Source organism: Parasteatoda tepidariorum, chromosome 11 (assembly GCF_982258835.1).
Source record: "Parasteatoda tepidariorum strain Cologne lab strain chromosome 11, Ptep-v5.0, whole genome shotgun sequence".
Classification (NCBI taxonomy): Eukaryota; Metazoa; Arthropoda; class Arachnida; order Araneae; family Theridiidae; genus Parasteatoda; species Parasteatoda tepidariorum.
The window spans coordinates 67,200,587-67,228,079 of record NC_141765.1 but is presented as its reverse complement, the minus strand read 5'-3'; the positions used below and the strand labels follow the sequence as shown (position 1 = coordinate 67,228,079).

Sequence of the window (27,493 nt, the reverse complement as noted above, 5' to 3'; positions counted from 1 at the left end):
GTTGCTGCAATCTGAAATAAGATTGTCCCAATACCTAATGCCAAAGTTTAGACTCTTTTTGGACCCTTAATGTTAATTTCACTTTCCGTGTATTTAGCCCTGTCTCAGAAAATATTAAAGCAGATGGAAAAATTTTTGCACACTATTATAAAATTCATTAAGTCAAAGAATGTAAAAATTAATTTTTTTAATATTTTATTTTACTTAATAGAATAAGCATTCCCTCAACAACCAGTTGTGGGCTAGAGGATTATGGAGTTTAAGGCCCTAAAATTTTGTGACCAACGGCATGATTATGGCAATGGTAGAGTTTTGATTTAGTTTATTATCTACCTAGATAAACCACCTTTTCCGAATACATACTGATAAAAACATATGAATATATACTTATAATTTATTTGTCCCAAAATATGACATTAACAACATTATATCCATATCATTTTTATTTTAAATATCAATTAAAAGTAATGAGCATTATTAACAAAGAAGTATTAGCAATTAAACCAAAAACGCATTTAGCACTGATAAGCATTGGTGGAGTAACATGGAGTATTATTATCAGAATAATTAGGTATCATTGGCGAGTGATTACTCTTCATGTTACTTTCAAACGATCTCGCGTGTGCTTTCGCATTACGATTTCCACTTTCATGTTGATTCTTTTCTTACCCATACCAATTGAATAAATGTGTTTTTTTTTTAATGCATGACTAGGAATACAAAAAATAATGAGGTATACTTTGTTTCATAAATTCTTATTTATATAATTAAATTCAAAAATACGTAGGTTAATTTTTGATAAATGTAATTTTCTTTTCTTCTGCTTTGATGCCGTTTATCATTATTCACTTCAGCAATTTTCGTTAAAATTTGAGGGAGTTAAGAATATGAGTTGAAAATACCAGTCTGATTGGAATTTTCATATATTTTGGGGATGTCGGGCAATATAAACCTGAAGTGATTGTAAATCAATTTGGTTTTTATAGTCAAAAAAAAAAAAAAAAAAAATTCCTGTTTATTAATGAGGAAATCGATAAACTAAGTCAGCTTTGATTGAATAAAAAAATTACGTACCAACAACGTTTTTACTATTATTATTATTATTATTTACAAAATAATAAATTTCCGTATTTCCTTTGTATTCTGAAGCACATTTTTTTAAATTTCTTTATATTTTACTCCTGCTTATAAGATAAATTAGAAATTGAATGATAGCTTTGTAATTGAAAATATGAACTTTGAATTGGAAACGTTAGGTTTAGCATTACAAGAAATAAATTTGGAATTGAAAAGATAAACTGGCAAATAAAAATTTACATTTATAATGGAAAAGAAAAATTTATTAAACTTTAAAAATGTGTCCGCAAATTTGAATTACAATATAGTGAAACGCAGTTAATTCAGAAATGATTTACTAATCTATGCTTATTACGAAATAAGTTTAACCAAATTAAAAACTTAAAAGCTTTATAATATTTTACATAATTAAGAGTTTTTGTTAAACATTATTATTTCAGAATATTGATCTAGTTATAGAAAAAAAGGGCTAAAAATTGTTGCAATGTGTTTGTAAAGTTTATCTCCTTTTAGGACCGTTATGCACATAAAAATGGAATACCTGTGTTAGATGATCAGCAAGATTGGCATTTGTTAAGCGGCTATGAAAATATAACTCATACTATTCTTCAATTCAGTAGAAAGTTCGACACCTGTGATCAACAAGATATACCGATTACGGTAAGAAATTCTCTTTTTTCAATATTTTTTCTTACTTTTTAAATTTATATTAGAGCAAGGTAATAATGTAATAAGATAATAATGTAATTCATGAGTAATATTAAAAATAAAATTTTGTTATTTCTTACGAGTAAACGATTTACCTGTATGATTTATATATATATATATATATATATATATATATATATATATATATATATATATATATATAGAAAAGCGACTAATTTGAGTAACGAGTAAAACGAGTAACAAACTGGTTTCATCTTTTTTTTATTTTGCATCTTATCTCAAATTATTTAAGAAAGGGTTTTCTCAATTAGATCATTGGGGGTTGACCATTAGGGCCGGATTCTTGCAAGATTTTCTTTTACGTAATCTGAAATTTAATCATCTCTATTCATTTTGACAGATGGCGCCACAAGACTCAAGGGAATTTTTGAGATTTTCTTAATGATCATATATAGACACCGTATATTTTAGATCTTACAGATGCATAGATCTTAACATACAGACTCCGGTAAATTTTTATTTCCAAGAATTATTACCTATTAACATCAGATTTGAATTTTGAATTTTTATGGTTCTTTATGAAAGATCCATTAAAAGAACGATTTCCTACGTTTAAAAGTAATATGAACTTTATTGCATCCTCAAAACTGCCACTCAACAAATTAAGTAAATTTAATTTTTATTCATATTTGCCTATTCTTTCATTGATTCCAGTGATCAATTTAAACTATATTTATCCAAACGTCAGTGTGTATAGTAAATAAAAGACACTCTTATAAATGTATTCTTTTCTGCAACACTATTTCTAATTGCGTACAGTTTTCCAGAATGATACAGCTCGGGTAATATACGCTTACCATGATGACGATCCTTCATCTGATGATCACTTCATGTATCATGGAAAACACAGAAGAGGATCTAAGAGCCTTATGCTTCTACAGCCAGTTCTACAAAAGACTTCGCTCCCGAATGAAGCAAAAATTTGGGATATTCGTGCCCCAAATGTAAGTAACTTTACACATTTAAACTTGTATATTTTAGCAACTGCAATTAATGATGCAGCTTATTAGTAATGAATTAGATCTAAACCTGCGTTTCTGAAAACTTAAACATTTTCGTTAGACTTTTAGTAAATTCAAAATGATGTGAAATAATTATCGCTACATATTTAAAAACATGAAGAAAAAGGAAATTTTTTTTGCTATGTATGCATCATTGATAAAAATCAAAGATTATTGCTCATATACTTATTATTTATTTTTAAAAAAAATTTAATTTGTTCTTTTTTTTTGTAAAAAAAAAAGGCTATTTTTTTTGTAAAAAAAAAAAAAAAATAGCCTTAAATATCGCTGATTTAGATTGAGTTACGGTAGCTTAGAAGATAGAATTCTCAAATTCTGCGCTCGGCTCGCTCTAACCACAGTGCTGATGTAATATATCTTTAGTGGTAGACGGATCAGAGGTTAGAGTCACGTTGCCGATGGGCTAACTGTGAGAGGTATTAGCAGGTTTCCTCTCCGTGTAACGCAATTGTCACTTAGTTCCATCAAAAAATCCTCTACGAAGGCTATTTCTTATCCTAATAATTGATACAGGAGGTCTCAGGGAGGACATGAGTTGAGCAATAAGCTATGGAGTTGTATGATAATCATAGTGAACCCAAAACTGGGTCTGCAGTTCAACTGTGGTTATCAAGCAAAATAAAGCAATTCAAATTTGACATGCACCAATTATAAAGACAGAGAAAAGAATTTTAAAATAGTGATTTTTCGAATCTTTATTTTAATTGAATTATATTTAATTCCTTATAAATTATTTAATTATTATAGAATGACGTAAAAATTTATTTGACGATAACGATTTATATGTGTACAGTGAGCAAAAAAACGGACCGCCCTGAATAACTTTTGATCTAATGATCGGATTTTCTGGTTCTAGGACTCAATCTTAATGGTTCGAGGGGTGACCTAAAAATGCTAATTAATAAGTGCAGACGATATTTTACGTTAAGAAATCAGACACAAAAACGTACTTCTCTGAATAAACATACCTTCTTTTCGACGGATTCGGACTTCTGACCCCCAAAATATAAGGGGTAGCTGCAATCTGGGAAATATGATCCCAATAGTTTGGTCAAGAGAGCGTTCCAAAGTTTGGGCCCTTTAATGCTAATTTTACCTTTTGCGTGTTCCTCGAGAACTTTTTATGCGAATTGAAAGATTTTTGCTCACAATAATGAAATTCGTTTATCCAAAGGTAATTCCATGCAAGAAATAACTTTTAGTTAATATTTATGATTTTTTTATATTTTATTTTGTAATGGTAGAAAAAAATTTGATTTGTAAGGTATACAATTTTTTGAATAATTTTAAGGAATATAATTTTATATGGCAAAATACAAAATTGGAACAAAACCGGTTGAATAGTAGAATTTTAAGTATCTGACTTTGTTGAAATAGTCAGTGAACTTTTATTCTGAAAACAACTCAGAATGCGAGTTTAACAAAATTAGCACATCCCAAAAATCATGTTTGAAAGAATAGCAAAGTAAAGCATTCATGCAGCAGCCCATTGCGGGCCAGGGAAATCATGGATATTTAGGTTCCCCAATTTTGTGACGAGTGTTATGATAGTGGCAATGTGGTGAACACTGCACACAAGCCGTCTTTATTTCACAGGCAAGCTGGTACCCATCGATCTAAAGATAGGTGGGGTTCAAGACACCACTGAGGATCGAACCCCAGTTCTACACAGTGACAGTTCAGTGCTATAACCACTGAACCATCACACATAATTCAAAAAGCATACCATAGCATCAGCATTCTCTAAAAACTCAAAAAAAAAATTTTTCAAATTGCGCCTCTTAAATAAGAATGTCGACCTTCAAATTTTTCATGAATCAAATTAAAATGTACTTTATTTCTTAGAACCTTTGCTTGTTTAAATAAAATAGTTTCATTCCATTGCAGATTACTATTATGGATGATACTGATACAACATACTGGTGTAAAATCGTCAAAGCACCTCCATTGAACAAAAAACATCACGTCATTCAAGTAAGTTAAGTTTATTTGTTGTTCTTTTCTGTTTAAAAAGTATAAAAAAAGTTCGAAAATTCAAATATATTTAATGTTTTTTTTTTAAATAAACTGTTTTTAAATCGGGAACAGGAAGATACGAGTTTACTAACTGTTACACATGTAATAAAATTAAATTGAAAATCAGTGTGCGTAATTTGCAGAAAATACGGGGTTTGAATTCTCAGAAAACTCAGCTAAACGTTGAACCATAATATCGGTACCTTGAACCATAATACAGTGCGAATTGGCTAAAACCTTATTAAGCTGTTATAAAATAGTTTATCCATTAATTTATCAAGTTTATCCATAGTATCGAATAGTCAGATTCAAAGGGGGTTACGATATTATCGTTAAACAACTTCAAGATTTCTAACAGTATATAATTAGAAATCTATATACGTGCCCCTTCAATATTTCAAACGAACAAAAAAATATATAAATCGTTACCATTTTAAATTTAGCTTACTTAAAAAAAATTTAAGAAAAATGTAAAAAAAATATAATTTAACTGATTTTTGAATAATTAAAAGAAAATGCTTTTTTTTATATGTGTGAAATTTGGAGAATTTTAGAAGCAGTTTATTTTCATTTCGTCCCTTCTCCCTGTGGCATTAAAAATTTAAATTTCTATATTTTTAATCCACAATCAAAAAAAATCCTCTGAAAAATATTCATTTTGGGTATTTATATTTAAGACGCACGTTCTTTAAATGTTAAAGTTGAAAGGGGAAAACACAAGCGTATCATTGGTTAAAAATTTCAAACCTAGGCGAAAGAGTCTTAATAATGAAGGTCAAAATGATTATCAGTTGGAAGAAACTATCGATTATCCAAATTTCTACCATTTAGCTTAATTAAGTATTATCTAAACAAATTCAAAATATTTTGCATGACTTTAATGTTAGCCTTAGGTAGAAGAATTCCTTCATTATCATGCTATGTTACTAGTCTAAATAGTTAATGATCCTTGACGCCAGGGTGTTTTGGATCTTTTTAGTTTGAATAACCATGGTGTGAATGACCGCTTAGCAAGGTAATTAAGAGATGGTCTGCTATTTATAATGATGTTTCTGGTATGTGAATATGTAATATATATTTCTTAAAAATTAATGGACCAACTGTTCATTTATTTACTTTCGGCTAAGAATGCGATAGCTTGCATTTTGAGCAGCCCTTGTATAAAATGTTGCTGGAGTTTTATTCAAAGTACTTTTCAATTATATTAGTTTAAATTTAATTAACAAATTTTTAAAAAAAATTGGGTTGTATGGTATAGGAGATCATTTTATAGCTTTAATTGAAAAAAAACTCTTTAACTATTTCTGAAGAGGGTTTTTTTTTAGATGAAAAAAATGAAAGAAAAAACTTCTTTTAAATTTTTATTTTTCTTTTATGCATAACTTATTTATTCTTGTAGTTTTTTAAACTATTTATTCACTTTATAATTGAATTTCCATTTTATGAAGTAGCCTGTTTCGCTAGGAACCTTTGAGTCATTCCTGAAACATTGTAATTTCTCTCAAAGTACACTTTATTATTATTAGTATGCTTTTTATAAATAAACTGAACTATATAACAACAAGAAATGTCAGTTGTATAGGGTAAGAAAACGACATTATGCCTATTAACTGGAAAAATGTTTTCAACCTTTTTGTTTTAAACCTTTTTTTTTCGATAAAAGAAGACAAAAAATTTTTAATATTTTTCTTCAGTCTAGAGACGAATTCAGGCCGCTTTTGTCTATTTGAGCCCGAAATATATAGAATTATTTAGAACCCGATATATAAGTCGAATAACGGCCAAATTTTGAGTTCTCGCCACTCGTCCTTTGATGTCTAAACAAGGTAATTTAGAAAAGTCATTTCGGAAATTATAACTGTTAATTCATATCATGAACAACCGTTAAAATGAATAATGAAATAATAAGAAGTTAAGATATAAATATATCCCTCCTTTTTTTCCTTTTTTTTATTTCAAAACGGTTCCCTACTATTGATTTTACCACTAGAGCCTTGCACATAAGAATAAATTATATTTAACGAACATGATTACCGTCAGAACGTATTTTTACATACAAGAATTAAGATTTACTGGAGGACTCCATGCCCTCTTGGCAAGTATTCCCGAGACATTAAATATTACATTTTGCTACCAAACTTTCTCATTCTATTATTAGAATCTCTCATTCTATTATTAGAATCTCTCATTCTAATATTAGTATCTCTCATTCTATTTTTAGAATTTCTCATTCTATTGTTAAAATCTCTCATTCAATTATTAGAATAACTCATTCTATTATTGGAATCACTCATTCTATTATTAAAATCTCTCTTTTTTTATTAGAATCTCTCATTCTAGTATTAGTATCTCTCATTCTGTCATTTGAACACCGAAAGTTCGCCCCCACACTAACTCTACTTGCATTCCACTAACATTAAAAATCCGAAATGATAAAAAATAAAAATATTTAATTAAACGCTTAAGTTAAATAAATTTCATTTAACAATTAACCACACGAAGCAAAAAAAAAAAACACCGAACAGATTGTAAATTTATAAATTTTGATACATTTTTTAAAACCTTATAAATTTTGCATTTTTTATACTTAATAGCTGAATCAAATGCTTGTTTAAAAGTAATAAAAAGTTCATTAATATTTTACCAGGAAACCGATCCCGTCCTGGACTCAAACACTTTTTTAGTTAACGAGCCCGGGACGGACTTTCGCGTCTGAGCCCATTTTATCTCTACTTTAGTTTAAGCTGAAAAAAAAGATCATGAATTATTTTATAGAAATTAGCTAAAAAAATATCTCTTTAAACCTTTCTATTCTGCAGTTTTTTAAATGAAAAGAGAAAAAAAACAATAAATAAATAAAATAAAATAATATATATATATATATATATATATATATATATATATATATATATATATATATATATATATATATATATATATATATATATATATATATATATATATATATATATATATATATATATATATATATATATATATATATATATATATATATATTAGTTTTCTGCTTCATTTAGGTTTTTAAAAGAACGTAAGACTGTTTCGTACCATTATTTAACTATTTATCCTAAATTTTTAGTCATTTTTTATTAAATTTCTACTTAATGATTTCCTAATCTATCCTCTATTACATTGTTTCTTATTACATTTTTTCATAAATTTAATGAATAAAATATTTAATGACTTTTTTTATAAATTTTTAAATTAATTTGAGCACTCTTTGTTTTAAAACAATTTCGCACGAGCAATTTAAATTTTATTTTTTTTAATCTGTTTTTCTTAGCCTTACTTCTTTATCATATTTCAAAAAAAGTACAAGCATAGAAAATATTCAAAACATAAGATTTAAATTGCTTTTATTTGAAGAATATAAAAATACTTTTTAATTACACTGAAAAATAAATTTTTAGTTGCACTCATAAAAATACTTGCCTATTTCGGGAATTTCAAATCTGAAATTAGTTTTGCTGCTAAAGCTACTGATTTCTTTTGCGTTTTTAGTCTATTTTTTGTTGAAATGTAACTTTATGTATAACAGTTTATGAACTTTATGTATAACAGGAGGTCATCTAAATGTTGAGACAAATTTCTATGGGAATTAGGGTACATGATCAGGATTAAAATTGCATAGGAACCCATGCCTGAAAATATCATTGAACGTGGTTTAAGGAGCTTCCCTATTATGACCAGCTCAGTAGCACACCAAGAAACAGTTCGTAATAGGGACGCGCCCATAGCGGCGTATGGTGACTTTTCCGGGCCTGGGGCTCAATGCAGTTTTAGTTCTGGTAATGTGCTTCAACTCCCCTAGTAATTTTTAAAACTAATTAGTCATTTAAATCTAATTAATTTCAACTAATTTTTAAAGTAGTCGATTTAAATATGCCATCTCCTTTTAAATATCATATAAGAATATATATTTTTTTTTAAATCTTCGATGGTTTTAATCACATTTTTATATTATTCCCTAAACATCATACAAAATAGACAAAAAAGAAAGGAAATCTTAGAAATTCAAGAAAAAGCTTAAAAAAATATTATAATTTTTCAAGAGGAATACAAATTTAAGATACAAAGCAAATACTTATTTTGTATTATTATAGGGAAGAAAATACCCTGAGTAATTTTACCAACAAAAAACTTAAAAAAATTTTAAAAAAATTCGGAATATTGTTTGATTTTCAAAAATTTAAGCCATATGTCCCTTTAAAATTTGAAATTCAAAATCCAATTTTAAATTTAAGTCATTCATAATGTAGTTTGCCCAAACATGTTTTTTCCAAGTTTAAGTTTATTTCGAAAAAAAAATGGATGGCAATATTTTTTGTGCTAAAATCTAATTTACAGAAACAAACTGCAAACTTCGATATTAAATTTTAAAATATTTTTTCAGAAGATATCACTTCTGTGTTGCGTGTAATTGTACAGAAATAAGTTTTAAACTGTGCAAATTATGAATCTAATTTTACCCATAAAATAAATTTTTTTTTTGTTACAAATTATTATACAGAAAAAGATTGCTAGAAGTAGATAGGAATCCAGGGAAGTTTTATATACTTTAAAATTTCCAATAACAACTTTAAAGTATAAAAGAAAATTTATCAATAGTATAACAATTTATTTTTCCTTTCTTGAAAGAAAAAAAGTGCGTAAAAAAAAGTTTGAAAAATGATCCCAGAAAAATCATGGAATCTTACATATCGTAGTACGTGACTAAACTCTTCAATTCAAGAGATAACATCAAAATAATTGTTCCATTTTCGTAAAATTTAAATTCCTTTTTTTATTATTATTAGTGCGCTCACGATTAATCATCGACAATGAAAATCATGATCCCCGCGGATTGATGATAATTGCTTTAAGTTCACGAGAACAATTTTGCACAAGTGGGCTTTTCCAGACTCCAAGTAACATTCGAGAATTCTTCTGACTTATAATTCCTTAAAAAAAATTATATAAGGTCATTGAGACAGAAAAGCGTGAATAGCATGAGACTTGAAACATTAAAAACTAAAAGACTATACTTAATGTTTGTATTTTGTTTGAGATTTTTTCCTAGCTCAATCTTTTGATAGTGATTATAAGAAAAGCGACGAGCTCTCTTTGCTGTTTTCAGTTCCTGATTACATTCCTGGGTCTATAACGAAAAATAAATAAACCAGTTAATTGTCCTTATGAGCACGTTTTATTTTAACTTGACCTTAGTCCTCGTACGCTTCTCTTCTAGAAACAATGAAGCTGTTACTTTTTAAAATATAAATATGGGTAGCGTAAAACGATAGTTGAGTGTATCAATTAACAACTCGTTAAAGTAACTAATTCATGATTTATTTCTAATTTAGACACCTTATCTCACAATTGTTTCTTTGAAAAGTTGTAATACATTAATCATGTTTATCTTAATCAAAATTTTACCTTTACTTAACTCTTTCTCAAACATACTATAATTGAAATAAATAAAGTTTTTTTTTTTATTTTTTTAAAGATTTTTTTTTTTTTTTTGGTCATAAGTTCCCAACCTTTTTTATCTCACCACCCACCTCTTTGCCAATAAAAAACCATGCAAAAATGTAAACGAAAAAGTATATTAAAAAATTTAAAAAAGAACTTTTTTAAATTCTTTAAAAATTTTGACGTAATTCACTTTTAATAATATCATTATTTCATTGAAAATTTCCACTGTCCAATGAATTTACATTTCAACCTTTATTTAACCAATTTTTTTTTTAAATGTTTAAATGTGGAGAGAAAAAAAATTATGTCTTCTGCTCGTGCATAAAAGGAAAGAACTAATTTTGACTCTCGCGCAATTTTGACGAAATTTTTTCAAATTTTAAAATAATTTTGCTATTAATTAAAAATTGCTCCCAAAATTTTACTTAATTTTATTGAATATTTTTAAAGTTTCGGCAGAAAAACGTAAAACAAAATTATTATTATTATTTATAAAAGTGATCGTATCTTTCCATAAATATTTAGGCTAGGCTTATTAAATTTTGTACGAATACTGCATGTAATAACTAAAGTAATCAATACAAGCTGCAAGTTAATTGTCTTATTTTCTAACATAAGGTGTTCAAAAGCACTTTATTTCGTTTGTAATTTATTGCTAGTTCCTCAAATATTTGAAGGCTTTAAACTTTATTGATAAGTTGAAGAATTTGTACAAGCTAAACACCTCTTAAGTTAGATCTAAATATTTCCTGAGAAATTTAAAAAAATGCCAATTGAAAGTGTCTCTTCAATTATTGTAGGGTAGTGTATCTTCATGTGAATAGCAGTCAATATGATTAAATATATAATCATTTAAATTTCGAGAACTTTATTTCTATTACTGTTTCTTAAATTCTAAAGCTTCATCAATTATTTTGTTCAGCGTATTGCGTGATTCCGGGATAGCCTAGTTGACAAGGTGCTGGACTCATGCTCGTGAGAATGTGAGTTCGAATCCAGCCGACCGAAGACTCTCCGTGTAGTAAATGGTGATCGAATTATGGTGACCGTGTTATAAATGGTGACCGTATAGTAAATAGGTCGGGTCACAAAGTCCTCCATGTTTTCATAACAAGCTATACCTCTGGGAGTACTGAATTAGAGATTGATCGTTCGCTGGTTGAGGTCAAAATTACGATCTGTAGATGAATGAATGGATGTATGATTGGGTCTACCCTATAAACGGATGTGACGTATGGGAGTGGCAGAAGTCAAAATTCTTGACCATAGATGGCGCCACTAGAAAACAAGAACAATCGCACTCCTTTTCTTATTGGCCTACCACAAGAACAGCAAAGTATTGCTTCTGATCAGCAGATTGCTTTTGTTTCAATAATTTTTTTTATAAAAAATGCCTCAAATTACCTGAAAACGTCTTTATCCCGTTACATAGCTACTACAAAGAATAATTTTAAAGTAAAATACTTATTTTTAATTTAGACTTAGTATCCTTGTTACTGTTTTAAATTGTCCATTACTTAGTATTTTTTAACCTTGAAATTGGTTCGAATAAACATTAAATTTTCCCTCATCAATTTTAATATCAATGTTCAGTTTTCGTATTTTTTTTTTCATTAATGAAATAAAAACTATTTGTGTAAACTTTGTCGTTTATATTTATATTCAAAAAATAAAGAAAATGTCTTTCCAGCTTTTACTGTTTCACGGCGGTAAAATTAAAAATAAAAATGTATAAACAGCTTGGCCAGAAACTTTACTGATGTTTATGATAACTATACATGACTGCCAGTTAAGGTAATTTAATAGTGAATGACCAACTGCATAAAATTTTCTCTTTTACAAACAGAATTAGCACAATTAACGAACAGAAGACCTGACAAACAAAATCCTTTTTCATGTAAAATGGACGGATTATTAAAATGCATTTTATAACATTTGTGATTTTTCATAATGAAACCTTTTAATTATTAAAGTTCAATGAATAAACTGTATTTAATATGTAATTAAAATTTATTGTAAATTTATTAAAATTTATGTATTTAGGAAATAATGTCTACCCAGAAAAAAGGTGATAATAAAAGAATTCGTATTAACTTTACAAATTAATAATAAATATATATATAACTTTAAAAATATCTTAAACAAAAACCGACTTTTTAATATTGTGTTTATTCAAAAATAAACAAAATTTGAAATATTTCTAACCCTTTTTATATATCAGCAATTCAACTTCACCACGAAGTTGCAATATGAAAGTTATGATGCATCCCCTTGGACGCATAAGAAAAATTATTATACATTCCCGCAGACTCATAAGAAAAGTTATCACGGACGATCCAAGGCCACATCGTCAATTTTAGCAAATTCTTATTTATGCAAATTATTATTACAAAAAGAAATCAAACTATATTATAAGTAAAAAGAAGATGAAGAGCAAAATTTCTTTTTTGATAGCAGAAGGAGAAAATAAAAATAAACTTAGGCACCAAAAAACATACGTGCTTTTTCTTACTGTCGGTGATTTATCAGTCCCTGTCTTTGTTCAAAATTACTCCTTTCGTTATTCGAAATTTTTGGTCCTTGGTTTAAAAAAAGTAGAATAATTATAAATGCTCATGGATGTAAATGGATGAAGATGAAGAGAATTTATCGTCTACTAAATATCGAAAAAAAATTATATTGGAGATTTATTTCTTCCACGTGATACGTTTCTTGACATATAAAATGTTGATTGTAGCGTTGATTACGTTATTTCACTTAGAATTGCAAATTTTGTAGATTTAGAGCATTTGTTTCTCACCTCTTTTAGCTCACCACCCACTTTGCGAGTCAAAAATTTTTCAACGCGCTGAAATAAACCATGAATAACTTTTGATCGGATTTTCATGTTCTAAGAATCAATCTTAATGACTCGAGGGGTTAAACTCAACTATGCTAACTAATTAGCTCACATGATATTTTCAGTTACGAAATCAGACACAAAAACGTACTTACTCTGAATAAACATACATTTTTTTTTTCTGAAAGATTCAGATTTGTCATTCCAAAATCTACGGGGTAGTCGCAATCTAGGAAATATTTTTCCAATAGTTTGGTCGGGAGAGCGCTCCTAAGTTTGGACCCCAGATGTTAATTCTACTTTTTATGTATTTCTCTATATCTCTAGAACTTTTTAAGAGAATTGAAAGTTTTTTACACACAATTATAAAATTGGTTTATCCAAAGATGACTTCCATGCAAAAAATAACAATTTTTAGTAAATATTTATTATTTCTTATTTAATTCAAAAATGGTCAAAAAATTTGATGTCTGAGGTATACAATTTTTTGCATCATTTTAAAGAATATAATTTTATATGGCAAAATACGAAGTTTGAGCAAAATTTGTCGAATAGTTCCTGAGAAATCAAATTTTAAGAATCTCACTTTTTTGAAATTCAATTTCTCAGGAACTAATTGACCGATTTTGCTCAAATTTTGTATTTTGCCATTTAAATGTATTTTGCCACCTAAAAATGATCCTAAAAGTTGTATACCAAACAAATCAAAATTTTTTCGACCATTCTTAAATAAAATAATAAAAAATAATTAAAATTTACTAAAAGTTATTTTTTGTATGGAGTTATCTCCGGATAAACGAATTTTATATTTACGTGTAAAAAAATTTTCAATTCGAATAAAAAGTTCTCGAGTTATAGCAAAATACACAAAAGGTAAAATTAACATTAAAGAGTCTAAATTATGGAAAGCTCTCCTGATTAAACTATTGGGATCTTATTTCAAAGATTGCAGCTAACCCCCTATGTTTTGGGGACCAGAAGTTCGAATCTGTCAAAAAAAAGGTATATTTATTCAAAGAAAGTACGTTTTTGTGTCTGATTTCGTAATTTAAAATATTGTCTGCACTTATTAATTATCATAGTTAAAATCAACCTCTAGAGCTATTAAGTCCTAGAACGATCATTAGCTCAAAAGTTATTTAGACAATAATACTTGTTGATCCAACAATAATACTTATGACATGCTGGCTCACTAACATTACAATAAACATTATATTTCATCATATTTTAATGACTTTTGTTGGCCCAACAATAATACATATAAAATGATAATTAAATCGTCATAATATTAAAGCAATACCCTCCGTAATATTATGATGGTTATCGTTCAACCAATATTAATAAGCACAACTTGTTGGTCAACCATCAAAATGGCTATTAAATATCTTCCATCATATTTTGTTGGTTACTGTTAGTCCAATAGTAATAAACATAGCTTGCTTATTAACCATTATAATGGTAAAACAACATCTTTCATCAAAATATAATGGTTGATATTAGTTCATTAAATATCAAGCATTACTTGATGGGTTGCCATCAAAGCACTAAAGCAGCATTTTTCATTTTGATGGAAGTCTGTCAGACCATCAAAAATCATGATTTCTCATTATGACGAACTTTTACTGTATTTGTCTCATCAATATCTAACATATTAAATTTATCCAATAAAAATGACTTCTGATATGTATGACAACTATGCATAATTCTGAAATTTATATGATCACAATGGGTTACTATTAAAAACTCTTCTGAATTCATTTTCAGATTGCTCCTTTAGTTTCGAAAGAAAGTGCTGCATATGTTCATCACATGGTGCTGTATCGCTGTTTAGGAGCAACAGCTAGGGAGCTTGAACCTCACGTTCATCACATTGGTTATCCATGTTATCTACCAGAAACTCCTCAGATTTATACAAAATGTGAAAGCATATATGCTGCATGGGGAATCGGAGGCCTAGTAAGTGCAATAGTTTTTTTCCACTTAAATGTTTTCAAATGGCCGATCGGCCTGTGTAGATGCAAGGGAACTGGCCCTGCGTCAGAAAGGCTCTGGGTTCGAATCCCGGGCAAGGCATGGATATTCTTTCATTCTCTGTACTATCTGCCCTTACTGTGGGGGCAATATTGGCCCACCTAATATGGTGCCTGTGAAAGAGTGACCAACAATTCTGTCCTTCAGATGCCTGTATAACGAAAGGTCATTCTCCAGGTGGGCATCGAAAAAGAATGTTTTCAAACGAGTTGTAACTGTCTCGAGATCCTACATTTTAATTTTTTGCCACTTAGTTATACTAACTTTAATTGTGAAAATAAAAGTAATTTTTTCAAATTAAAAAAAAAATCAAAAAACACGTTAGAATACAAAATTAAAGCAAAAGTAAATCATAAAGGTAAATTGGTTTTGAATAATTAAAGCTATTTTATATTCTAAAACATTGTATTAGCTCCAGCAGTTTTAAATTTCCCTTTGCATTAGATTAGAAGCAAAAAAAAAATTTATGTTATGACGCATTGTGAAAAGAATTGGAAAAGCGTATTGTAGAATTAAAGCTTTAAAAAAGAATCACCAATTAAGGAGCTTTATTCCATAACGATCAAATGACCATTTTATTAATTCTTTTCCTTATCATCCCTTCTAAAATTTTAGTAAATTGTATGAAAACTTCGTTTTCATTAAATATTTTAAGCTCTCTTTTTTGTAATTCATAACTTTATTTTTCAATAATTTTATTAATTTAAGAACAAGAAAGATTGCAATAATACTTTTTTGTTTTGATTCAAGTTTGGATATTAGTAAATATTATTATAGTTATTACCTTAGATTTAGATAACTGTAAAACAAAATCAAATGTCATTCAAATTAATCGTCTTGCATTTTGACAATTAAAAATCTTATATTTTTAATCAACTCATATTTTATTATGTGTCATAACTTTGGTAATTTTTAGATTATAGAAATTATAGTGTTATAAGAGACATATTATCAGAAACATTGTCTCTTAGTTGCCTTTTTGTTTACTATATTGTACTAAACTAGTTGTATTTTTACCTTAAAGGATTTAGTGATGCCAGAAAAAGCTGGATTGCCTTTAGGTGATAAGCCCAACTTGTATTTTGTTTTGGAAATTCATTACGACAACAGTGAATTTCGATCAGGTAAGAAAGAATGAATTCACAGAAAAATTATTTCAAATTTCTCGATTGTAAAAATTGACAATGTTATTAATTAAAAACTAATTGTTGAAATAAAATTGGAGCAAAACTCTGAGATGTGAGAAAGTTTACTCTTGGGGTGTACAGTGCGCAAAATAAAAAACGAACCACTTTGAATTTTGAAGAAGTCGTATTTTAAAAATTCGATTTCTCAGGAACTATTCGACCGATTTCACTCAAAATTTTTATTTTTCCATTTACAATTACTTTCTTTAAACTGATTTAAAAAATTGTATACATTAAAATTCAAACTTTTTTGACTATTATTAAAAAAAAATAATAAATAATAATAAATGTATACTAAAAGTTATTTTAAGCATGGAATTATCTTTGCCTTAACGAATTTTATAATTGTGTGCAAAAAAATTTCAATTCACGCAAACATTTCTCGAGATATGGTGAAATACGCAAAAAACAAAATTAAATTTATGGAATCCAAACTTTAAACCGCTCTTCTGACCAAAATATATTTCCCAGATTGCTGCTGTCCCCTATTTTTTGTGGATCTCAAATCCGAATCCGACGAAAAAAAAGGTATGTTTATTCAGAGAAAGTACGTTTTATATTTGATTCCATTGCTTAAAATATCGTCTGCCCTAATTGATTAGCATATTTGAGGTCACCACCTTAAACCAATAAGTTTGAGTCCTAGAACGTAGAAGATCCGATCATTAGATCAAAATTAGGGTGGTCCGCTTTTTTTTAATTTCTTGCGCATTACACCTTTAATTTAAAGTAATATTGTATTGCTTATAAACAACGCAAAACTTTGAGAAGCATGTCGATCAGCTTTCTAACTGAAAACCTCTACCTAAAGGTAGTCCAAGGAAACCGCTAAAATAGTGAATCGATTAGCCCATTACCCATTTTATAGAAAAACGAGTAACGAGATGATAGCAAATATACAGGGTGTTCAAAGATCTCTCGTTATATTTTTGGAATCCTTACCAAAAATAAAAAATGGAAAAGTATAGATACACATCGAGGGTCACAAATTCTTGAGCGAGAAAAAAAAAACTTCATCGTAATCAGACAAATCACAGTACAGAAGGGTATCACTCAAAACAGGATAGGAGGTTGATTTTTCAAAGATATTTTTAATAGTTGTTTTTCAATACCTCTTTACTTTCTTCCGCAATCAAACCTATTTTGTTGCTTATTACGCTTGCGGATTCCTATACTGTTGTAAGACAGATATTGATAACGTTTTTGCTTTTTTCTCATTTAAATGTAAATTTGCGACCCTTAATGCGTAACCATTTGCTCTCACTTTTGACGAAGAATTCAAAAATGCGTATTAAGGGTGGTTTACAGGGTGAAACACCCTGTATGTCTTATTAAAAACTGAAGAATAAGATTGATTTTTTTTCTCCTCTTTGTCACTCAATTATATAAATAATTAAATAAAAAAATTTATTTCTGCAACTTTTTATAAGAAAGAGTTGTGCATAAACTGGATCACTTTTTAAATGAGCTACCACTGAGAAAACAAGTGGAGGCTTTCTGTTTTATAATAGATGATATTTCAGGCGGGAGATGTAATTTGAATTAACATTTTGAGTAAAAGAATTAATTAAGATAGAATATATTTATAGGGACAGGCTATAGGAGATAAATCCCCACCACTTGCCTAGTCAATTCAAAAGTAAGTGTTAAATCGACATTTAACATGAGAGATCCATTATTGGCGCGTTATTGAAAATGGATACTGCCAAAAATCAAGCCAATTCTGCCAACCCCACAATATCTAATGTTAATATTTAAATAATTTGGCTGGAATTTTAAGACCAAATTGTTCGTTAGAAATTCAAGTAAATTTTAAATAACGTAAATACTAATAATTAAAATGGTTAAAGCTGGAAAGCTTAAAATTAGTTGTGGTGACACTGAATATAATTCGTTATACACTTGCAATAAAAGGTTACATTCATTGAGAGAAAGATTTACATTCATTCTTCATAAAATTGAATTAAAATTAACTAATCTATTTCATTAAAAAGTGCTTGTGATTAAATATGATTAAAAATTTTGAAATAATTTTTGAACACTTCTGAAATATGAATATAAATTTAAAAGCTGCGAAATATGTAATGCATATAACGGCATGACACGATTCTACATTAAGGCCTATAGTGATGATAATAATGTTTTTATATTTATTTTAAAGTCTGATTGTAATAATTTAAAAATCATTAAAATTCTGTGTTATATGTTCCTAAGTTATATCTCGTCAATCTGTATTTTATTATAACTATTTTTAATTTTATTTTGGTTTTTCTATTTAAAACTTACTTATACTTCTTGTCACAACACAAAGTTACCATTTATTTCTTGTTACTTTGTATTTTATTATTACTGTTTAAAACATTACATTTGGAAAAATTCAGAATTCAAAAGCAGACTTTTCTATAATGTTTTAAACAATAAATCGAATTTTAACCATGAATTTTTTTCTAATTTAGGAGTTGTAGATGAATCTGGTTTTCGAGTTTATTATACACCTAATCTAAGACGTTACGATGCAATGACCTTAATGATTGGTGCTTCCGTGGATCCTTGCATAGTTGTGCCTCCTGGTAGACGGAAGTTTACCATAGCTGGACACGCTAATCCACAATGTCTAGGACCGGTAAAGCAATTAAATATTTTATTTACTATTATAATATTATTTGAGGCATTCTGAGACACAAAGGAGAAAAAATTTATTATAGTCTTTATTATTGTCTTAATATTGTCTTTTATTATCTCATTATTGTCTTTATTATTGTCTAATTATAATCCTAAATTTTATCTAAAATATCTCTCATTGTAGAAAATTTTCTGTTTCATAATATAGTAGAAAAAAGTTTTGATTTTTGTTTAGTCTTATTTTACTATACAACATTAATTTATTTTGTCGAGTCTTTAAATGACTGAAGGTACTAATGACTTAAGTGGCTGAATGGTTTAAATGACTTAAGTGACTGAATGTTTTAAATAATTCAAGTGACTGAAGGTACTATGTGACAATCTTTGAGTGCAATCAAAGTGGGAGAAAGTACAATTTGCAGCAATCGAAAAGTAACCTTAGTCTCTTTTGGCCGCTAATTAAAATGTCAAGAGTGTAAACAGTTTAAATGAGTGTTAGGAACTTGTAAATTTTGCCAATTCAAAGCTTGTGGGCAAGAAATGAAAGCAATGCTTAATCTTTATCTGCTACTGTCAAAATAATTTAAAAGATTATTTATTCAAATTCATTAAAATATCAGTTGAATCATGCCTCCAATTAGCTCTTAAAATATAAAGAACATAATGCTACAAGCACATCTCGCAGCATAACATGGGGTCGAAAAAGGATGCAGCTAGAGGGGGTTCTTCTTCAGTGACTGAATTAACAGTACAACATACCAGATAAAATGTGTCGTTACAATTCCTAATTGATTCTATTTTTTTATAATGTTAATCTATGTAAAGTTTTCTACGATCCAAAATTTGACCGAAAATAGGTTGACTATTTTACAAAAGTTGACAATTTAAATAGAAAATCCATGAATTATTTCCAATGACAAGGGATTGATGGCATCGACAATTGCAAAAGCAGAAGATAAATATGAATTCTTTATTCGTCTATTAAAGATTTTCAATGTTAAATCAAAAATTCCAAATATATTTGATCTGGTTTTCTGTGATTCTGATAATCGATGAACATGGAGCCCCAAACAGTTACAGCGTTTCAGTTTTTTCCTCATGGCCTATTACGAAAAGCACTTGTTTTTTTTTTTCAAGGAGATTTTGCAATCTTATTAAGCCACTGCTTACAAGACTCCGTCATCATGAGATTGAGAAATTAGCTTATAATTATTGGTGAGTTTGTAACAGATGTTCACGACTTTTTTGCGTAACTCACACCTTAACCAGAGTCTCTTATGCTAATTTAGAAAATGGTGCCAAATGTCTTTTTTATAAAAATGAAAGCGTTTCGTTGTCGAATTTTTTCTCCCATTGTATTTTTGGGCTCAATATGTTTTGCAAAAATTGAGATTAATTAGTTGTTTATGCAAAATCTAGCTGATCAGGCAAGGTTGGACACTTGACACTTTCAAAATTTTCACTATATGTTCCTTGCTTAATGCTATTAAAAAAAATTTTTTTTTGCAAAATAATTTTTTTCCATGATTTCGATAGGTCAAAACTGAAGATTCACTGGAATTTTGAGAAAACACTTATTTACATGTGGTAATGCTTTTTTTGTAAAATAAGTTTTTTAGGGTACTCACCATCAATTTATCTGTTACTGCTTTCACACTTACTATGAAGATATAAATACTTTCAGTGCACTTTTGCATCAATGAAAGAAATCTTTTTCTTTCATTTTGACCGTCAAATTCTGATTGGCCATTAGTTAAACACAAAGGTCTGTAAATATATATTAAGTAGTTCCGTTAAAATTTACCTTAAACTATCTAGAATTTACAGGACGGGCAAAGGTAAAATATACTCCGTACAATCTAAGTAAGTGATATGTTTCAGGTGTAATTTTTTTTTTCACTTAATCAAATTCACTGTCAATTGAATCAAGATATCCATTGTTTAGTTATGTACAATATATCATTCCTGAAAGTCATGAGTGCACTACTTTCCATATAATTTTTTTTTTTTTATTTATTTTTTTTTTTTTTTTTTTTTTGTAGAAATAGTCAAATTACCAGTGGGGGTAAAATATGTGTTCAAAATAAGAAAAACTTAATCCTTATTGTTTTTTTAAGGTATGAACTTTTATTAAACATGTAATAAGCTGGAATAAAAATAATTTTTATAACTGTAATGACCAATAAATAAGGCTAGTTTGAAAATTTAAGAGCATTGGAGAGTTGACGAAGCAAAACAAACTTATCTACGCAAACGTCGTGTCAATATGGTCCTTCTTCTCGATTAATAAAATTTTTGTTTCATTTTTAGAGTTTAACCGCTAGAAACCCGAACTAATTTCAACACAATCGAGGTACCCAGTCTATCCACATTCTCCTCTAGAGATTTTTTTTTTTCAAAATTTCAGAGGAACTTCAAATTTAAGCCGCTCCCCCCCCCCCCCAAAAAAAAAAACTGAGAAAAAAAAAGTTTCACAAGATAAGATTAAACGTGTGTCTAATAGCTTTACATAAAGAAAATATCTTAAAAAAATTTCAACAAAATCAAAAATATTAAGTTTCCAATCCTGCCGGACTCATGAAAGAAAAACTGGCTCTGAATAATTTTCAGTTAAGTTTAAAATTCTCTTTAAATCGACAACTTTTAAAAATTTTGATAATTTTTAAGATATTTCTTAAAAACCTAGATAATTCTTTCCAGCAGGATAGTCTGTATAGTTAAAAAGTAAAAATTTGCTTCGAATTTAAGGTATTTTAATTGTATTTTTTTTTATTTATTTATTTTCCTTATCGAAAGAATGTCAAAATATAACATTGAATAGATCACCACTGCGCAATCTCCAACTGGCCAATAACTAAGCACAAAGAAGGGAGATATAGCCCCCCTCCCAGTCCAGTTGATTTCTTCCCTTTTTTCCATCTAAACAGATACAGATACAGATAAAGATTAAAAAAATAATATTCTAACAATTCTTAGTAAATTATTTTCACGTTGTAAATTAATGTAAATAGTGCCTTGTAATTTTTGTTCATCAGAGATGTGTTACATCTGTTTTAGGCAATACCAGCTGAAGGAATTCGAGTATTTGCTGTTTTTCTGCATTCTCATCTACTTGGTAAAACATTTCTTTCGATACATTTAAAACAAATTTACGAAAGATATTATTTAAAATTACATAGTATAAGTTGTACAAAACTTTAAAATTTGTATTCTTTACAATTCATAACGTCTTCTATCATTTCTAAATTCAATAATTAAGTCAGAAATAATTATAAAAAATTAATCTTTGAATAAGAAAATTTCATGAATTGTATGCAAAGCATCTTAGATTTGCATATATCGTTGAATTATCAAATGCTATAAAATTAAGTTCAATATTCTATGTAAAAAGAAAAATATAATAATAATTTTACCCAATTTAAATTTTTAAGCCCGTGTTGCATTACAGATTCCATTAACATGCATAAAAAGCGAAGGCTTACTTTACCCACTGTGGATTGATATGCATAAAATATCTTCCATCTTACATAGTTATTAAATTATTTCAAAAGATCATAAACTAATGAAGCTGTTTACAAAAGTGCAAATACATACATTTACATACATTTATACATTTTATATCCTATAATAATGTATAGAAGTTATAGAGGAAAACAAAATGCATTTTATATTCTTATATTCCTCTATTATATAACATATAAATTGGAATACTCAAAAAGACCGACTGTATGAAAATAATTTCGGGAGTTAGAAATAAAAAGTATCATGCGTTCTGCTTATTTTTTCATAAGTTTAAAACTTAGTTACTAAGTTCTTCAACAAATGTCGCAATAAGCTCAAAACTATAAAACAATGCTATAACGTGACGTAATCTTGGAACAAAATTTATACCAGTCCGTGTAAATATCTTTGTTGGAATGGTCAAGTAGCAAAAAACATTCCATAGATTTTCAATCCATAGTTTTTCCTATCTAACAGTGCTATCTATCAACGAAATTTGATAATGATTTTGTAACTGGATGAGAATAATTCTCACTCCCTAAACAGAACGCAGTAAATAATTTATTTATATCTCCTATCGTTTTTCTTAAACAGAGTTTTCAAAACTTTGGAAATTTTTAAGACACCAGATTGGATAAAAATTTTAATTTTTATTCTTAAATTTTACTATCCATCATTTTAATAATATAACTTATGTTTTGTTATTACTAATAACTGCATGAAATTTCTTTTCTTTCTCTAGGGAGACAAATGAAGCTTCGTCACTTTAGAAATAGTGTTGAATTGCCCCACATTGCATCGGATTTAAAATATGATTTTAATTATCAGGTGATATCTTGATTAAGATCTCATTAAATGTGAAATATTTTTTAATGTACAAATCATTTTTTTATAGTTTGCAGTTCCATTCCATTCCATAAAAACAAAAATAGTCTGATTTACTTGATAAAATGTTTGAAACATTATTTTTATAATTAAAAATATTAATTGAAGCTTTAATTTTATAGGATTATCGCTATTTACCGGAAGAGATCACAGTTAAATCAGTAAGTAAACATTTTTACCTTAAAGTTGGAAAGTTATGGATATTTGCAAGTTATGTCCTTTACAGCATCGTATATCTTTAATTGCGAATGTTTCGTACATTTTTCTCTGTATGAAATACTTCAAAGTTCGACTAAAAATATTCATAATGCTGTTTTAAGAAATGTTATGAAGTAAAAATTAATAATTAAAGCTTTAAAAATCTTGCATTTATACATCTCTTTCCAATACCTTAAAACTTAAAAATATTCGAGATTAAAAACCATTCTTCGTGTGTAAACTCTATTTCTTCCGATAAAATTGCAATTTTATATTTATTATAATTAATTTCAAAAAAAAGAATATTCCTTGAAGTTTACTCACAAATTATGACGATTATATATAAATACTTTTATAGCAAGCAATGTTCATAAATAATATTCAAAAATACTCTAAAGTAGAGGGTTTTCAAGAAATGACAAAGGATTTCAAATTTGAAAGAAAAACGATAGGAGATAGAAATATGAAGGATTCACTGCTTTCAGCTTAGAAATACAGATATTTATTCTGATCAGGGTTTAATATTAAGATTTATATTTAAGTTATCAATAACAATTGGTGCTTTTAAAAGAGAAAATCTGTAAAACAATTTTTTTTCAAATTTACCACCATTTGCAGAGCCAAAATTCGACTGATGGAGGAAGCGAGTTTGAATTTCACACTCTCACGTATACCTTTGTGCTGTCCTTCTTTTATTTGAGCTACCTTTCCCTTTACTTGACTGGGATTAGAGTTAGAGACTTGAAAAGCCAATTTATTTAAGCGTCTAAATAAATAAACAAAACATGGCTCAGTTTGAAGACAGAATTAACAGCACTCCGTCGAAATATTTTAAGTGAGAATAGTCTGGTATGCAACAGAAAGCATTGTTTTTTTTTTATTTTAAAAGCGCTAGTATATGAATTGTATAACTACTCTCGAAACTTGGTAAGAAAAAATTTTGCTTAATTTAACAGAACTCAGCTTGTAAACATTTCTATCTCTTTTCGTTTCCTTTAACCTCCTGGGACCCGATCCTTAAATAATGACAAAAAATGCGAATTTTATTTAGAAATATTTGCAGTTTAGGAGAAAGTAAACTAATCATTAAAATAATTTTTTTTAAATTTCAAATAATAGAACTTATTTTTGAATGATTTTTAATTATTTCAAAAAACTAACCAGAAATTTTAAAGTTTTTCACATATTGTGGGTCATTCTTATTGTGTTCCTTCACATTTTCTTCATGAAACATAATCTAGCTAGATACAAATAGTATTTTTATTTGACATAAAACTGCTAAATTGATACATCAGTTTGATACCTATTAATTGAAAGAAAAATTAATTCTAGGGTGATCACCTTACTGTCGAATGTACTTATGACTCCACAGGAAGAAATATGACTACTTTTGTAAGTATATGTTATAGAATCAAACGAAATTTTGCATATGTAAGTACAACGTTCGTATCAGTAAGTGATTCAAAAATCAAAGCAAAATAATCATTTATTGCAGGAGAAAATACCAATGAGTGAAGGTTTTAGCACCCTCTTGGACCTACTCTAGCACAATTGCAGGGTTCAATGAGGTTGTGCATTGAGGCATTAAAATCCCTTATGATGTCCTTCAGCATATCATTTCACAATTGATGTAGGAATAACGTAAATTGACTGATCTTGGAGGCTGTTCAACTTGCCATACCAAATGGTCCAAAATAAGTCTATTCTGTGACAAATATGGGGATGAAACAAGCAAGGGAAAAGTGGTAATGTGACAGAGATTTTCCTGTGACACCCTTGCTGTGTGTTGTCGAGCACTGCCTTGTTGAAAAATTGCTCTGAGGAGCCCTGCTACGAGTGGCAACACTTGAAGCTAAAGGATGCCACGAGCATTCCGCTGGGCATGTATGGTGCAATGGCTCAATATTAGTGTCGTATACGATAGCACGCTTTACCATCACGCTCAGCGTAGGTAGGATTGAAGCGTTCACCATAGAACCTCCACACTCGTGCACGATGGTTATCACTGCTCATATTAAATCTAGATTCAGCACTGAAGAAGATCTGGTTCTATATGGTAGCAATCCAATCCTGTCTTGAGCGGCAACGATTGGTGGGGTCAATCCATTCAATTGCGTTTTTACCAGCCTTAAATGATAATTTTGCTTCGATTTTTAATCATTTACTTACATCAACGTTATACTTGCGCATGTAAAATTTCGTTTCATATTGACAAGTCTTTCTAGATGCTTTAATTTTAATGGCAATGAGTGTATGTATATGTATATCTATACAAATTTGGAATTATTTATTTATTTATTTATTATTTATTTATTTATTTATTTATTTATTTATTTATTTATTTATTTATTTATTTATTTATTATTTATTTATTTATTTATTTATTTATTTATAAATTTATTATGTATTTATTTGTTATTTATTTATTCATCATTTATTTATTTATTATTTATTTATTCATTTATTATTCATTTATTTGCACTGATATAGAGTCCATTAGAAAATACCATTTATATTTTAAGAATCCTTATTATAAAGTAAAGACAAAGTATATATATTATGGGCTACAAATTTGTGTACAAAGCGCCAAAACTTGTTTTGTAGAAGAAGTAAACAGAGAGAAGTTAAAAGACGATTATTTGAAAGACTACTATTATAAACATTTTCAAGTTTTAACTGGCAATCATATCTAATTTGATAGTATATACACCCGCCTTACTCTATTGTTATTTGTGTCCAGACTAATTTTACAATCCGCAGTGTGTATATTTTTTGTCTACTTTTTCGATTAAGATTCTAATAGTTACATATTAAAAGCAGTCTTTGTGAAACTAACCTCAGTATTAATTTACTACGCTTACTCAATTTTTTTTTTTCATTTTTTAGATTTCTGAAAATTAATTACTTAGGGTGATCACTAAGAAACACCCAGCATATTGAGTAAAATAAAATTCATCATTTCTTTCATAAAGTGTGTATTTCGATTTATAGGGTGGACTTGGTACTGGTCAAGAAATGTGTTTAGCATTTGTATTATACTATCCAAGAATTGCAAGAGCAAGAGCCTTGAGTAGTGCAACATGTGACTTGGTAAAAAGTTTAGCCGGAATGGAAATAAGCAGGTAATAATTGCAGTTCAGTGTTCATCTTCTCCAACGATTAAGATAAATTAATATGAAACCTATTCTTTCATTTATTATAATCACATCTTTTAAATAAGTTTAAAGTTACTCAAATCAAGCACAACAATAAATGAAAATAGACTATTAAATGATTAAAAACAGATTCAGATAGAAATTTGGAAAACATCAAGAATATACACACATATATACAGCTACTTCTTTCCTTCGCATCTTACGTAAGTACATAAACAAGTGAAATATTAAATAAACTATGAATTATTAATTGGATATAAATATTATTATAATTAGCTAAAAAATATCCTATTTCTTGAATCCCACGTCACCCTTCCACTGAATCCTAGGATTTTGCGAAACACCTTTTGGGAACAGCTGGTCTAGGGAAATCTGATGCAGTGTTAATAGCTCCTATGCAATTTCACACGCGAAGCGGATGCAGTGAGAATGATCCATGCTGTATAGTAACTGAGCTGGCGCAGTGTGAGGAATATATGATGCCGTCATACGGGTATTTTAAAATGCATATGTCATTGCTTTATGAAAGTTCTAAACTTCTCTAATATCTCGTAACTGAGCCGTGGTGGCTCAGTGGATAGAGCGCTTCACTTTTAATGAGGTGAACCGGCTTCGAATCCCAGCGATGGCTAGTTGATTCTAATTCCGCTGCTGGTTCGCACCGGCCACAGTGCTGACGTAAAATATCCTTACTGGTAAACGGATCATGGGTTAGAGTCCCCTTGCCGTCACGCTAGCCATGGGAGGTTTTCGTGG

The 27,493-nt window shown here is 28.5% G+C and overlaps 1 protein-coding gene across 1 annotated transcript in view; it reads left to right on the top strand.

Annotated features, from left to right (window-relative positions):
- LOC107437531 (DBH-like monooxygenase protein 1) overlaps nt 1-27,493 on the top strand; it is a 95,625-nt gene that overhangs the window by 64,941 nt on the left and 3,191 nt on the right. Inside the window, exons 3-13 of the mRNA XM_087155487.1 lie at nt 1,591-1,737; nt 2,574-2,750; nt 4,716-4,802; nt 14,923-15,114; nt 16,214-16,313; nt 18,833-18,999; nt 22,056-22,113; nt 23,242-23,327; nt 23,507-23,545; nt 24,915-24,974; nt 26,574-26,704. Coding sequence (XP_087011613.1) covers nt 1,591-1,737; nt 2,574-2,750; nt 4,716-4,802; nt 14,923-15,114; nt 16,214-16,313; nt 18,833-18,999; nt 22,056-22,113; nt 23,242-23,327; nt 23,507-23,545; nt 24,915-24,974; nt 26,574-26,704 — 1,244 coding nt within the window. The remainder of the gene's footprint in view (nt 1-1,590; nt 1,738-2,573; nt 2,751-4,715; nt 4,803-14,922; nt 15,115-16,213; nt 16,314-18,832; nt 19,000-22,055; nt 22,114-23,241; nt 23,328-23,506; nt 23,546-24,914; nt 24,975-26,573; nt 26,705-27,493) is intronic.